The sequence below is a fragment of the Lagopus leucura genome, unplaced genomic scaffold, assembly GCF_019238085.1.
Source record: "Lagopus leucura isolate 7727_CA_CO unplaced genomic scaffold, USGS_WTPT01 Super-Scaffold_100001, whole genome shotgun sequence".
Lineage (NCBI taxonomy): Eukaryota > Metazoa > Chordata > Aves > Galliformes > Phasianidae > Lagopus > Lagopus leucura.
This window is the reverse complement of record NW_024962262.1, coordinates 66946085-66960211: the sequence shown is the minus strand read 5'-3', so window position 1 is coordinate 66960211 and position 14127 is coordinate 66946085. Positions and strand designations below refer to the sequence as shown.

At 46.2% G+C, this 14127-nt stretch overlaps 1 protein-coding gene across 1 annotated transcript; it reads right to left on the bottom strand.

Moving 5' to 3' along the window:
- Positions 1-12717: 12717 nt before the first annotated feature.
- MID1IP1 (MID1 interacting protein 1) lies at positions 12718-13804 on the bottom strand. Its single transcript, XM_042867568.1, has one exon. It carries the CDS (start codon positions 13727-13729, stop codon positions 13250-13252), a length of 480 nt encoding a protein of 159 aa, XP_042723502.1. The 5' UTR covers positions 13730-13804; the 3' UTR covers positions 12718-13249.
- Positions 13805-14127: the final 323 nt, after the last annotated feature.

Sequence of the window (14127 nt, the reverse complement as noted above, 5' to 3'; positions counted from 1 at the left end):
TGTGCTGGGAGACATGGAGCAGCGTGCTGCATGCCCCTTCATGCTTACCTTCCAGAAACAGGGCCTGGGACCAGAAGGAACATGCTAGAAGAAACACGGTGCAGACAGACCTCATGATGTCCCAGACCCTGGAAAAACTTCAGTTGAAGCTTTTGTTTCTATAGTCAAGGCCAAGACATTGATCATAGAAAACCATGCATTGTAGCTCTTACACCCACTGTTCTTCAGCTTTCCTACCCAACTTCTAAGGATGCTCGACCAGCCTGCTTTGCTTCAAGAGTGTAATACTTAAGCGAAAGTGAGGTCACATCTAACGGGCATAAAATCATACATTTTATAGTTTATAACAATTTTCTCCCGTCTACATATTCACATGTGCCACAGGGTTTTCTCAAGGCCTTCTCTCCACAGCCAGGACACTGAAATCATAAAATGATCTAATGCATTTTTCTTTGCTCTCATTTCAATGTCCCTGCCCTTTTCCACTGTATTTCCTACACATGAAGCATGCTTCTCAGTACTCATTTTCAACACTCTTTCTTCTCTGATTCTGCTTTAGCCTACTCCTTCTCCTCATTCTTTCTTTTTGCCTGTCTTCTGTTTATCAGTCCGCCTTCCCTTCTTCTGTCCTATTTCAAAATCTCTCTGCCAGCCAGACCTGCTATCTCTAAAGCATAATGCTGTCAGCTGTAATAGGACATAACCTATCTCCCATGGCTTTCATCTTCACATCTTTTTTTTCCGGGGGGGGGCGGGGGGGGAGGGGCCGCATTCTCTTTCTGTTCACAAATCCTGGTTGCTGTTTCAGTCTCTTTCCCTGCACTTCGCTTGAACTTCTCTTTCCATTGCTCACCTCACACATTCTACTCCAGCCCCTCCTTGTGTTTCTTCTCCACTTTTTCATCTGTCTGTCACAAGACAAACAAGCTGCCTAATCTACCATCTAGCCACTATTGAGCTTTCCAGTCCACACCCACTGCTGTTGTAAGTGAGCACCTAATACATAGTAAGATTGGAATCTCTCTCGTTCTCTCCCCCCCCCCCCTTTTCAAACTGTGCTGAAAAGATTGATATGTTTTTTCCAGCAGTTCCGCCTCCGCCTTCCATGCCCCTAGATGTCTTGGAGAAACAGAGTGCCAGGGACGTGGATTACAGAAAACTGTAGTTAGCACTCATTCTTTTAAACACATGAGAGTTTTACTGTCTCTGTCTCCCAGAAGAGGAGATGAGGCCTGATGTAATGATTTTTATGCCAATGGAAAGACTGATAGTAAACTCAGCAGGAGCAGGACATGGGACAAGAGGGGTTGCAAAATGAAGTGTGGAAAAAGAAATGGATGTGGGAGAGATATGTAGAAGTTACAGGAATTAAAGGGTCATTAGGAGAAGCACACAGATAGAGTGGTCTTCTTGCTTGTACTCAGGATCTCCCTTGAAATCTGTGTTTCTCTAAAACAAATCAGCAATCCCCGGGGTCAGCCTCCAGGGGATGACCTAGAGAGCATGTTAAAGGAGGATCCACTCCTTATGACTTCAGCTATTTATTTGCCACAGTTCATAAGAAAGCCACTTTCCCACAGTTGCTGCTTTCCTCAAAGATGCATGCTATTCTGGGGAAAAACAAAACAAACAAACAAACAAAAAAAAACAAAACCAAAAACAAAAAATAAACAGAAATGTAGAACTTCTGCTTCACCCATATTGAATCACAGCAGAGGCTCATGCAGGTCTGGAAGGAATTTGATATCCCTGACAGTAGTAAAGAGGATCCTGCTTCTCTCCATCCCAAAAACTTCCATAAAACCAGAAAGCACAGAGACACTCGTATTGGAATCCCTGGTCTTTCCACAAGGCTGAGGGCTTGGGGATGTCTTCAGTCCCACAAATGAAGACGGACAAAGATGAGGTCATAGAATCTCAGGATGGCTTGACTTTGAAGGGACCTCTAAGGTCATCTAATTCCAGTCCCCCTGCAGTGGGGGGTTGGCAGAGTTGCCAACACTAGATCAGAATGCCCAGGAATCAATCAAGCCTGGTGTTGAAAACCTCCAGGGATGAGGCATCCGCACTTTCTCTGGGCAGCCTGTTTCAGTGCCTCACCACCCTCTGAGTGAAGAATTTCCTCCTAACATCTAACTGAAACCTCCCCTCATTCAGTTTAAATCCATTTCCTCTTGTCCTATCACTATCTATCTGCATAAAATAGTCGGTCTCCCTCCTGCTTGTAAGCTTCTTTCAAGTACTGGAAGATTACAATCAGACCCTGGAGCCTTCTCTTCTCCAAGGTAAACAATCCCAACTCCCTCAATCTTTCATCATGTGAGAGGTGCTCCAGCCCTCTGATCATCTTCAGGTGAAGATGATCCTCCTCTGGACCTGCTCCGTTGTCCTTCTTGCACTGCGGGCCTGGACACAGTACTCCAGATGTGGCATGACAAGGTTAGAGTAGACGATCACTTCCCTGTCCCTGCTGGCCACCCCTCTTTTGATGCAGCCCTGGATACCATTGGCCTTCCAGGCTGCAAGTGCACACTGCTGGCTCATACTCACCATTTCATTCATCAGGAACTCCAAGTCCTTCTTGGCAGGGCTGCTCTATAGGAGTTCATCTCCCAGTCTGTACTCATATCTAGGATTGCTTTGACCCAAGTACAACACCTTGCACTTGGCCTTCTTGAACCTTGTTAGGTTCTCGGGGGCCTGCTTTTCAAGTCTGTGCAGCATCCTTCTGAATGGCTTCCCTTCCTTCTGTTGTATTGACAGCACCACTCGGCTTGGTGTCAGCAGCAAACTTGCTGAGGGTGCACTTGATCCCACTGTGTTGATAAAGATGTTGAAGAGCACCAGTCCCAAGACAGACTCCTGGGGGACACCACTCATGACCAGCCTCCACCCTGACACAGAACCACTGACAACAACCCTCTGGCTACAACTATTCAGCCAATTCTTTATCCACTGAACTTCAAATCCATATCTCTTCAATTTAGAGATAAGGATATGGTGTGGGACCATGCCAAACACCTTGCAGAAGTCCAGGTAGATGACATCAGTTGCTCTTCCTTTATCCACCAATGCTGACACTCCATTATAGAAGGCTACTGGATTGGTAAGTCATGATCTGCCCTTGATGAAGCCAGGCTGGCTGTCCCAGATCACCTTGTCATCTCACATGACAAGCCTTAGCTTTTCTTCCAGGAGGATGTTCTTCATGACCTCTGCAGGCACATACGTGAAGCTTGCTGGTGTGTAATTCCCCAGATCTTCCTTTCTCCCCTTCTTAAAAACGGGAGTGATGTTTCCCTTTTTCCAGTCACCAGGGACTTCTCTGGACAGCTATGACTTTTCAACTATGATGGAGAGGGTCAGTCAACACACGTCCCTCAGAAGGCGTGCTTCCAGCCTGGGCAGGCTTAGCTGCTCCACAGCACAGAAGATAAGCACAGAAAATGCAGGCAGAAAAAGCATCCTGAGCTGCCAGGCAACTTTTTTAAAAAGGGAAAAGGAAAGAGAGAGAAAGAAAGAAGCACGTGGAAGAAGGAAGGAAAAAGAAATAGGGTTGTAGAAAATCATTCAAAATCTATTAATTAACCCAAATTCAAATTGGCAATGTGCTTGTAAGCAAAAACTGCCTTGACTTGTCCTATCTAGTCACCACAATGTGTTAAGTGTATTACTAGTAAGTGATGTGCATTTTCCATAATGTTCTTGCCATCAGAATTAAGTTCTGATGTAAGTTGAATTCTCATCTTTTCCTGCAGCAGGAGCTAATATGGAAACAATGAAAAATTCAACACACGCTGTTTCCCCTCTCTTGATTGCTAATCCTATCTACTACAGGCCACATAGTGAGGATTTGCTACACATACATGACCTTAGTTGCCTAGAATCAGAATATTAAGGAGAAATATAGCAGATTTTTACCACTCATCAAATAAAGCAGTAACTAAGGCAGCATGTCTGCTGGCAAAGCAGCAGTATATAATACTGTTTTCTTTATGCTGGGGAACTCAGATCTGCCAATTCAGAGAAATTGTGGTTTCTTAGAAATTAGAACTTACATCTGATTAGAAATGAAAATATATTTTTTCTTTCCTCAAAAAATGTCTTCCCCTTTTGGACTGATTTGTTGGCAATCTCTACACATCAAACTTTAACCCAAAGAGTTTGCGCCTAATGTAGTTCTGGACACAAGGTGCATCACAGAGCACAGGTTAAGAAGCATCCTCAGAAAAGCCCCTATGCTCCAAGTGGCAAAGTATAACTTTTCTGCAGTGCTCATAATCCACTTTTGCACACTGCAGTGAACTGAAGGGGCACCAGCCAAAGTGGCAGATCATGCACCATGTTCTCAGTGTGTTTTGGTGTGCTTTTCTTTCCCTCCATAAGAGCATCTTGATTTCCTAGTGGAAATTGAGGGATACTTATGTATCTTCGTACGTGCTTGCCTCTCATAAGTAATGCAAAAGACTTCAGAAATGCATTTGTGTATCCTCCACAGAGAAAATGGAGAAGACTGAGGTCAAAAAAAGCTCACCGTCTCTCTGACATTAGTTAAATTGTGGCATCTATACTTAACTTTGCTCTTTGTATTATTGCTCCTTACTACTTACATCTGCTGCCTTGAGGCTGGAGCAAAGGTGTCTCATTCTTTAACAACAGTTAAAGGAAAGGGAAGTAAAGAAAAGTGAAGACTAGTTTCTCTAGAATTGAAGCTATGAATTGGGAGTGAATGCTCAGACTGCATGAGTCATGCTGCTTTTCCAGGAAGGGACTCTTGCTGTGTGCTGGGGACGGACCACATTTTTGTTATAACCAGAATGCTGTCGCATGAGCCATGCACTGGCCCAGCCCGTGTCCTCTGGGTAACTGAATGCAAATGAGACGGACTGTAACTCAGCCAACAGACACTGAATTACCAATCATTGAAGGCAGCCACGCTGTGTTCCTCATGCTACGTGCTGACAGCCCGCAGACAGCGGGTTCGTTGGATGGTGCTGGCCTCCTTTCCCCGCTTCGAGCTGCAGCACCACATGTAAAGGAGCAGGAAGCAAGGGAAGTTCCTCTCCCAGATGGGTATACAAACAGTGGTTGCATCGATGCTAATAGAAAGGGATCCTGTCCAAAATAAACAGCCAGAAAGGCTGACTTCAGGACCCGAGGGAGATAAACGAGTTTGGAAGAGCCCAGTGGATTGGTTCACACCCTTGTTCCCACTACAGCCCTCCCTTCAGAAAAAGGCTGCATTTGCTGGCAAAATCAACAGACAATGGCTTCTTCTCTGTCCTGATGGTACAAGATCCTGCCTGCACCCGGCTGTGTTTTCCAAGTGGCTGCTCAAAAAGAAGAGGAGGAGAGGTGGAGCTGGACATGGCAAGGCTCCAGTGCCACAGGGAAGACAGGAAGAGGAGACTGGTTGGGAAAGCCAGTGCCATGCATCAACCCAGCAGAGATAATTGGGAAAAGTGTGGAAGCAAGAGAAGTTTGGTTGTTCCTGCAGCGCAGCCAGATGCCGTCTCCCATGGGAAATGAGCCAGGCCAGAAAAGAGAAGAGCTGTGCCAAAATCTGCACTCCTCTGTATCATCAACCTCAAAGAGAAAAGGCTTCGCTCTTGTCAGTGGTCTTTGGGGCATATCTGCTGAGAGGGGCTCCCCTCAAAATACTTTGTCTTTTTACCCACTCTAGAGCAACTCTAGAGTGCTGGTGGAGACCAATCCCCCAAGTTCACCTCCCCAAGTTCTTTCACAGGTTGTTCCAGTCCCTTCTGCTCACCTGGCTCCCAGCCCTCCAGTTAGGGCTTTATTTTGCATGGCATCCTTTAATTAGAGGGCAAGGCAGACCTTGTGGTGGGGGTGCTGGCAGGGAGGGCAACTCCTGAGTTCCAGTGCTTGTGCCTAGACCTGGGGCTTGGCATGTGTTAGTGCCTTCACAAGAGATGAACCCAACACTCAAGGAGATGAGCATTCTCGTTGCTCTTTTCTCTTTTCCCTCCCATGTAATCTATAAATATTAAAGCCTTCCACACTGAGCATAATTGCTACCACGGCATACTTGGCATTGCTGTCCCATAACACCCTGCAGCTCCATGGTTGAGGTACTCTCCAGGGAACTGTGACATTGCACATCACAGCCATCCCTTAGGCAGAGGCTGGGAAGCCACCTGGCAGTAGTGGCAGCGTAATAGCATAGCTGTTGGCTGTGCTACAAAAGCAAAGTATCTTGGTCTTGAAGACCACATAGAAGTATCTGCTCTTTGTAATGGCCACTGTGAGTGGATGAAGGTATCCAAGTCCTGCTCCATGTCTCACCTGAGCAGTTGCCAGTTTCAGTGAGACTCAGACTCATCAGCATATAAATGTCTTTTGAAGACAGACTCAAGACCACACTTTCACAACTTAATACTATCAACATGAAAGCAGCTGGCAGCAGGGGAAGTCCCACTCTGCCTCCCGGCAGCGTGTTCCCAATCCTTCCTCTGCACTGGCACCACTGCTAATGCAGCCACGTGTTCTGCTGAATGGGGGAATTAGTACAGCTGGAAGCTTTTTTGTGCACGCTGATTTTCAGCTGGATCAGTGCCCTAGTTTGGTAACTGCACGGCTGCAGGAGTAAGATGGTGCAGGACAGGATCAACCCTTTTGGTGCTGCCCAGCCACTCAAGAAACAGCCACGTCTGAGTCCTAGCATTCATAACGTTTTGAAATTGCACATGTGTTCTTAGTTTGGTCTTATTTATAAGACTTACAGGCCTACATTCACCTAGATGTGGAATTATTTTAGTTTTCGCTAAATACTGAAAGAACAATACCAGTGAAAGCTGAAAGTAATCCATCTTCTGCTTCATTAAAACCAGATTTCTCTGCTTGTTTACACAAGGCCATTTTTGCATTACACTGTCAGCATCAGGAACGCATACGGTATGATGATGATTCATGGTCTGATTTTTGGGTGGTCCTGTGTGGAGCCAGGAGTTGGACTTGATGATGCTTAGGGAATCCCTTCCAACTTCGGATATTGCATGATTCTATGAAGGATCTGCCTTCTAAACACCACTCTAATACAATTCAAATATGGACTGGTGATCAGCCATCATACTTAACATGTTTTCAAGAATGCAGGGCCTCCACTACAGAAGTACTTGGGTTAATAAAAGAGGCCAGATTTAATTACATGATTCAAACAAGGAAATATCATGAGATCACCTAATATGCTGTTATTACCTCTTGCAGTTGGGTTCACAACTGAGACCTTTCTGAGCAGTGAAATGAGATTGGTTTACCAGGAATTTCAGTGAGGAAAAGACTCAGAGAGTTGGGAAAGGGAACTGGGAATGGCCAAACCCCTAAGGGAAATGACCTTCAGGGAACATGTGAAGAGAAGGGAACGGGGAGCCAGAGCAAGCAAGCAATGTTTAAGAAAGGTGGTTTGGGCCATCCTGAGTGCCACTTGCTGGCAGATACTCAAAGAAAATAAACGTATAAGGTCAGTGGGGGTTTGGCTGAAAGAGCGGCTGTGGCAGTTTTCTCTTGTAGGCTGCTCACTGCTGCAGGGACAAGCTCCTTTGTGATGAGTTTGATCTCTGTATTGGGTCGGTAGCTTTGTCTGCTTCAGCACTGTGTATGGGTAGTTTCGTAACGAGCCCTGCAAGAATGCCAAGCAGCCCTGTACCTGTCAATATACTCAAACTTGTGCATATTTACATAGCTCTTCAGTTAGTTGCATACGGCCAGGCTCAAGAAGTACACTCTATGAGAAAATATATGCATTCCCATTTCAAAAGGATCTGATAATACGAATGAAACATGACCCAAATGAACAAAATGCACGATGTCCTGCAGGTTACTTATCCTGCTTGAAAACTGAAGAAAACCAAGCTGCAGTTTCAGACTTCCAGGGGCATACACTCATTCCTGTCAGCAGAAAAAGAGGAAATTTGAGTAAGATGAAACATGGTATCTCAGATGTACAGATATTAAGATAAAAAAAAATTGCTTTTGCTGATGTCTAATCAGAACCTTCTGTTTCCTTGGGTCTGTATTTAGATCATCTACCTGCAGAAGAGACAAAGGGAGCAGAATGTTACAGTAAAATATTGGAAAGCTAAAAAACTCTTTCTTCAAACCCAGAAAAAAAAAAAAAATCACTCTCAGATGTCAGTAAAGTCTCAGTTGAGTGCAGTGTAAGTGAAAGCAGCTGGCCAGCCAGGCTTCCTACAGACCCATAGAAAAAAAGTGAAGGGGTGTAGTCTATCCAGCATATCTCATCTCTGCATTCACGCAGCCTCATCCGTGCCACATCTGCTTGTTGGCAGACAAGTGCTGACTTGGCAGGTCTCTAATCTGCCAGCCTTCAGGTGTTGTGATAAACCACGAATGCCATCAGCATGGGCCTCTGATCAATCTCTTCTGCTCCACGTTTCGTGGAAAGCCTTTGTGCATGGGCAGCAGCCCTGCTGTTAAGGAGCAGGGAGAAGGTGCTCCACTATTCCCTTTTCTTTGACATTTGTCAATGACAAAGCAACAGCAAGGGGATTGCCACGCTGCTGCGCTGTGCTCTGCTCTGAATTGTTGCTGCAGACACTCTGCCTGCCTTTCCAGTTCAAATACAGATGAAGTGGGAGATGTGTTTGAGAAGTCTCAGTCTTAAGTACTGTGTCTAGGTCTGTGGGATGTCAACTCTGTTGTTTGCAGCCTGCAGTTGCTAAGCTAAAACAGAACAGAACAAAGAGAAAAGAATTACATTAGATTCATATGTATGTAGATAAACATGATAAAAAGGTACAACACCCTAATTGGTACTATGACAAACCTTACAAACTTAATGATGACAAACATCATTAGGCAGGCTCATTTGCTGCCCTGTGATTTAATACACAGGCCCTTGTTATCTCTCCAACCTTCTTCTGTGCCGTCTCTTACAGAACAAAATTCACAAGCAAAAGAACTAGAAAGTGTTTTCCTCATTCCTTCCCTCTATATCTAGTAAGTATAAGTCTGTTTGACAGTAGAAGGAATACTACTTATAAAGGGTGTTGATTCTGGCAGTTGGCCGTTAACAAGGTATACAATTACTGCATTCCTATTTGCAAATTTCCTTTTGGAAAGGAGTATATAATTTAATTCCTTAAAACTAATTTTGATCCAAACCGGTCATGCAAGTCTGTGATCTGTAACAAGAATGATTTGCAGCTTCAGCACTAAAACATTTGGGTATTTCTGGGTGTCTGAAGGTAACAACAACAAATAAAAAATGCATGCAAAGCTGGAACTGCATTTGCAGTGCTCACCTTCCTGGCAGTCTGCTCAGATTTTATGGCAGGTTATAATCCAATGTGGTCTTGCTTCTTCCCCTCTGCGTATTATCATCTAAGATCTTTGAGCTCTTTGGAATACAGCACCTAGCACACTGTGAGATACAAATAAAAAGCAGTGCTACCAGACAATCCCCTCCCCTGCTCAGTGTTTCAGAGAAGTAAGCGCAGGAGAAATCACTGCTGACTTTTTCACAAAGAAATAAGACAAAAAGGCACAAGGAAGAGAACAAGGTGCAGACCTTAACTCCATAATAACAAGGTCCTAGTGTAACCTTCTATCTGGCCACTAATGGTAGCGCATGTCTCAGTGAAATTACACTGATGTCTTCTCTTGAAGCACATTCCTGGGGAAGAAGGGAGATCAAACCACAAAACAGAGATATCTTAATCTATTGAATATGCTTTGCAAGAAAAAGCTTTTAGAGAAACAGGAGAAAGATGACAGCCCAGTCTGATCCAGCCTCACTCATCTCCTTCCCACTGGTGTTGACCACAGAGAGCTCTTTGCAGCAGCAGAAGGGCCCTGTGCACTGTAAAGGAGTCAGAGGAGAGATGCAACCCACCCAGCAGGAGGGTCTGCCAACACAGAGCTCAGCAAACTGGTCTCAGGCTTCTTAGCTGCTCCCAAGTAGCAACAGATACAGCAGCACATCTCTGGCAGGCAAGGGAAAAAACCTGATGGTGCGAAGAGACATGACTCAGCACAGACCTCTTGTCCATTCAGGCCAACAGCCAACTCCCTGCACACTTGTTTTCTGCAGCCCAACTCCCCAGCACACTTGTTGTATACAGGTATGCATACAGTGCTGGGAGACCAAACCTTGACTTTATCCCAGTTTGTTCTTTTGTGTACACAAAACCAAGAGTTAACCCATAAACTGTAATGATAAATATGCAATTTCACTTCTATATATTAACTGATGCATCCAATGAAGAATGTCCTTGAGGCTCCTTGGCTATAATCCATTTGTAAATGCAAACAGTCCTGAATCTCATCATTTATTATTCTGCTAATGTCTAGCTTACTGTATACTGAGTCTGTTTAGTTTCAGCAAGCTAAAAATTACAGCTGCTTCTCACAGTGTATCTGTTTACTCCACTGGATCGTGCACAGCTGCTGTGGTTCCGCAAGTTGACTTTCTGTTCAAGTCTAGCTTGGAAGGAAAGACACAGATCAAAATATTTGACATCAATAAGATATTTTTAAGTTAGATTTGCGTCATGTGTCGTTATCACTTACAGGTATCAGAATCACTTTACTGGAAGAGACTAAAGGTTTGTGGGACTTAGCATCCAATCAGGTGCACTTGAAGATATGCAGTCGTTCAGAAGGAAATGCAATCTCCTAATAATGAATTTGTTATCCAGCATCACTGATGGAAATTGTTTCCAGTTCAGCATCTAACACAAAATCCAAGGATGAAAACTTTGTCGTTTTATCTTTGCTTACTGCAGTCATGTGCCAGTGTTTATGTAATTGCCCAACCATACTTTATGCAAGTTGTTTTCCTCAGCAGTGCTAGCCAACAGCAACTCCCCTCCTTGTCCTCTGCATGAGATAAACAGGGGGGATAAACAGGGGGTATGTGTTACTTTCCTTCCCCAGCATGAGATCATTTTCTTGATCCTCTCAGATGACTTAAAAAGGGGAACTCCAAAGCATTCCCCCCTCTGCTGGCTTGCTGGCCTGTGTCTCTGTCATTTCTTGCCCAGTCTGAATCCAGATTGCCCAGGCCACAGGCAGGAGCAACCCAAAAGCAGCAGGGTGTAACCTATATGGGACAAATCCTTAAAGTGCAGTGTCATCCTGCTACAGCCATGCTCTCTGCTACCCGCAACTGCATTTCTAAGGAAGTTCCTCCTTTACACCGCTAATGCTTAGTTTCATTTTCACTGGAAATTTTCCCTTTTTAGGATGCAAACAGAATGAATGTCACACTCACGTTGATCCTGCACTACTGCAATGCCAGCTCTTTTTCTAATGTTACTCATCATTTAATTCAGCACCCCATTGCCTCTTATGCAACACTTAACAGCATTGTCTGGATCTGGGAGAAGTTACCAGGAGTTCAAAAGGAGCAGTGTTGACACAGTGTTAGCTGGTTTAATTCAGGGTTTTACAAGCACTTCTAAACCAGGTAGTGACATGTTTTTTGGCTGGCCGAGTGCAAGGCAGAAGTGAGGAACAGAGCAGAACAAGTCCCTTCTTCCTCTCACCATTTGCATTCAGGAGAGCAAAACATCATCTGCTGCAAGGCATTGCATCTGATGGGCCACACAGACTATGACAGTGCTGGCAAGCAGAAGGAAGCCAGGATAATCCCTCTGTTCCTGATTTTTCCCTGGCATCTTCCCAAGAAGCGAGGGGTGTTTAAAAAACGTTACCAGTAAGAGCAATCATCACTAAGCTAAATCATTCAGCCTTAAGTTTCTTCTTTACCTTAGAAGGGAAAGCCTTCTAATACCATTTTAAGCATACCCATAGGCTCATTCTTTTTGCTATGCTAAAACATCAATTAGTATAAGGTTTGGAGTACCTATGCTTTGCTACAGTGTACTAACATTTGAGCTGAAAACAACTCCTGTGCTAGGGAATGCAATGGAAACAAAACAAAAATCCTTAAAGCCAAAAGAAAAAAAACAAGTCCTTCATCTGAGGGCAAGAAAACAGAGTGAAATTTCAGCACATTTAGAAACTTAGCATTTCAGCGCCTGAAAAAGTGTACTTTACAGAATAAGATACCTACATAATGAAGTTATGCTCTAGGATACACACACATTTTATTATAATTATCAAGTACACTTTTCTCATAAGAGCTTGCTCCATGTCAAGCCTTTACTTGGTCCTACACAGCAAACAATATAGAGACCCAATTCTAAGGCACGTTTCCTTCAGCAAATAGAAGAAAAATAGAATGAAAGCAATACGATTTGCCTAGCATAAACCCAATTAACTTCTAGTTACCAAAGCGGATTAGGGAGGAGCAGAGGAGACAGGAGAGGCAAGCGTCCCACTCCTATTCTGAGGGAGAGAAAAGAGCTGCCCGTGCACAGTACACTGAGTTACCTCCTGAAAAACAAGTCATTCCTCGGTTCTGCTCCAGCCCCTTGAATTGCTGCCTATAAGCAGCCAGGACTCTCATCTTCTCAGATTTTGCTAGAGGCACTGACCTTCACGCTGCTCATCCACACCTGCAGCACAGAGCGGCTGGGGACAGTTTGCCAGCATCAGGCCACGTGCAGTGCATTTACAGTCATCTGTCAGTCCTAGCGCTTCCCAGCACCGCTGCTACCCGTCACTCCCTTTGGAGAAATGGGAAAACAAACAACACCAACACCACATCTCACACATCCAGAAGCATTTCTCTTAAGGCAGTGTCGGAAAGAAGAACAACAGATGAATTTCTGATGTTAAAAATATCATTTAATTAACGAAACATAAATCATACCAAAAAGTTAAAGTCACTTTTAGTCAATACATTCGCGTTTATTTTTTAAGAATATACTCTACACGTCTGAGTAAAAAAAAAAAAAAAGTTTTAAATAGACTTCAACCTGGAGCCCTTCACCCTGCCAGCCAACACCGCGGGGTCGGGCACCCGTCCCGGTGAGCGGGCAGCTCCGTGCCACCCCGCTCGCTTTCATCGGCTTGTGCGGAGCCTCAGATGGGCCGGCGGGAACATGTCGCCGGCTCAGCGACCAGCCCGTACAAAAGAATAAAGGGAAAAACAAACAAACAAAAATAATAAAATTAATGAGCTAGTATCGATTAATTTACGTCTCTCTCTCTCTCATTTGTGCGTTGATAAAAAAAAAAAAAACCGCAGTCCCGCCGGCGTGCCAAGGAGCCTCGACGCTTCGCCTCCACGCTCTCCGGACAGCAGGAGCACCGACCAGGAGCCGCCCCGAGGAGGGAACCCCGCTCCCGACGGCCTCGCTCACTGCCCCCAGCTGCCGAAACCGATCTCCTGCTTGTACCGGTTGGTGAGCACGTTGGCCTTGCGGGTCAGCTTGGAGAGCACGGTGTGCAGGCCGCTCAGGTGGTAATGGAACTGCTGCTCCAGGTCCTCCTCCCCCTCGGCCTCCTCGGCGGGCCCGCCGCCGAGCTTGTCCTTCTTGCGGGCCGCCTCGTCGCCGGCCGCCTGCTGCACCACGCCCCACTCGATGTCGTTGCGGATGGACTTGAGCAGCACGTAGTGGCTATACATGTCCCGCCGCGAGAAGTAAGCGTCGCCGGGAGCGGCCTCCCGTTCGGGGCACACGGCTCCGGCCGCGTCCAGCTCGCCCAGCAGCAGCGGCACGTCGCGCAGCAGGCTGGGCACCATCACCGTCTGGTCCATGTTATTGACGGCGCCGATGAAGCGGTTCATGGCGTTGAACAGGGAGTACTTCTGGCTGTACGAATCGCAGATCTGCATCCTGCCGCCGGGGCTGGCTGCCGGCCGCCCGGCCCTCCGCCACGCACCGCACCGCACCGCTTCGCCGACGCCCCGGAGATCCCTGCGGGGAGGCGCCGCCGTGATGCGCTGCACTGCGGCCAGCCCGCCTTCCTGCCCCGCTCCCTCCCCGCCGCTTTATCGGCGGCCTCTTCCCTTCGGGCCGCCCCTCCCCGCCCCGCCTCCCTCCGACAAAAAAAAAAAAAAACCAACAAAAAAAACCCGCGGGGCCGGCTGGCACCCACCGCGCTCCGGAGCCGCCCTCCGCTGTCAGCGCTCCGCCGTCAGCCCGCAGCCACCGCCCGCAGCGCTGCTCCCATCCCCGGCGCCGTATTTATAGCGCCGCTCCTCGCGGCGCGGCGGGCGGCGTCGACCGACTG